The 1,747-nt window shown below is 53.2% G+C and overlaps 1 protein-coding gene across 1 annotated transcript in view; it reads left to right on the top strand.

Moving 5' to 3' along the window:
- The window catches only part of HOXD1 (homeobox D1), a 1,671-nt gene extending 561 nt beyond the window's left edge, over nucleotides 1–1,110 (top strand). Inside the window, exons 2-3 of the mRNA XM_011944069.1 lie at nucleotides 2–245; nucleotides 600–1,110. Of these exons, the coding sequence (XP_011799459.1) occupies nucleotides 2–245; nucleotides 600–934 (579 nt within the window). The 3' untranslated portion in view covers nucleotides 935–1,110. The remainder of the gene's footprint in view (nucleotide 1; nucleotides 246–599) is intronic.
- Nucleotides 1,111–1,747: the final 637 nt, after the last annotated feature.

Genomic DNA, 1,747 nt, shown 5'->3' on the forward strand with positions numbered 1-1,747 from the left:
CTCGGCTGTCTTCTCGGGCGGCGGCTCATTCCTCCTCAGCGGCCAGGTGGATTATGCGGCCTTCCGCGAGCCCGGCCCCTTCCCGGCGTGTCTCAAAGCGCCAGCCGACGGCCACTCTGGTGCTTTCCAGACCGCATCCCTGGCCCCAGGCACCTACCCCAAGTCCGTCTCTCCCGCCTCCGGCCTCCCCGCCGCCTTTAGCACGTTCGAGTGGATGAAAGTGAAGAGGAACGCCTCTAAGAAAAGTAAGTCCGCGGGCCTTGGATGGGGTCACCTGGGGTTGGGGACGGAGCCTCCCTCGCAGAAATGCGCTGGGAGCGTGGTGCCGCTGCCTCTCCAGACAGCGGTTTGGGTTTTGTGGAGAAGGCGCGTTCCCGGGCGAATTCCATTGAGTCTGCCTCGAGTACAGACTCGGAAAATGTGCCAGGCATTGAGAAAATTTCAGGAAGGAGCTCTCCGTGAAATTTCTCCTGGCACAAACTGTGTTGCTAGGAACCCAGGAGGGCTGCGCTGGGACTTTGATTCTAACTAGCTCCACTGCTCACCCACGTTCTGTCCCTGGCCTCTGGCCTGGCTGACGCCCTGTCTTTACGTTGCAGGCAAACTCACCCAGTATGGGGCCGCTAACCAGTCCAGCGCGATCCGCACGAATTTCAGCACCAAGCAACTGACAGAACTGGAAAAAGAGTTTCATTTCAATAAGTACTTAACTCGAGCCCGACGCATCGAGATAGCCAACTGCTTGCAACTGAATGACACGCAAGTCAAAATCTGGTTCCAGAACCGCAGGATGAAACAGAAGAAAAGGGAACGAGAAGGGCTTCTGACCACGGTCATTCCTGTGGCTCCCCTCCAACTTCCCCTCTCTGGAACAGCCCCCACCAAGTTTATCAAGAACCCCGGCAGCCCTTCTCAGTCCCAAGAGCCTTCGTGAGACCGGGACTTGGGACCGAAAAACTGTGGCCTGCAGAAGTCCCAGGCCACCCCCACCCCTATCTAGACTTAGGAGCTCAGTTTGGGATGGAGGTGGGAGAACAGAAATGAATAGGGGTTTCACTTGGGAAATGAAGTACTTTAGTTGGCTTCTGAATCCCAGACTATATGTCCAGATATTAATTGGCTAACTTGTAAGCCACTTGTTTGGTTATGATTTGTGTCTTATCAGGGAAAAGGTGCCCAGCTGCCAGCCCAGCTCTGCTGCTATCTTTGCCTCACTTAGTCATATGCAATTCTCTTGCAGAGTGGCAGACCATTAGTTGCTGAGTTCTGTCAGCACTCTGATGTGCTCAGAAGAGCACCTGCCCAAAGTTTTTCTGTTTTTTTTTTTTTTTTTGAAACGGAGTCTCGCTCTGTCACCCAGGCTGGAGGCAGTGGCCAGATCTCAGCTCACTGCAAGCTCCGCCTCCTGGGTTCACGCCATTCTCCTGCCTCAGCCTCCCGAGTAGCTGGGACTACAGGCGCCCGCTACCTTGCCCGGCTAGTTTTTTGTATTTTTAGTAGAGATGGGGTTTCACCGGGTTAGCCAGGATGGTCTCGATCTCCTGACCTCATGATCCGCCCGTCTCGGCCTCCCAAAGTGCTGGGATTACAGGCTCTGGTTTTAATTTAAAGGACAAGGCTACATATATTAAGCTTTTTGAGATGACCAAAGCTAGTTAGGGTCTCCTTGATGTAGCTAAGCTGCTTCAATGATCTTCACATTTGCACTCCATTTTTTTTTCTTTAAAAAGCGGTTTCTACCTCTCTA

Source organism: Colobus angolensis, unplaced genomic scaffold, assembly GCF_000951035.1.
Source record: "Colobus angolensis palliatus isolate OR3802 unplaced genomic scaffold, Cang.pa_1.0 Scaffold224, whole genome shotgun sequence".
Lineage (NCBI taxonomy): Eukaryota > Metazoa > Chordata > Mammalia > Primates > Cercopithecidae > Colobus > Colobus angolensis.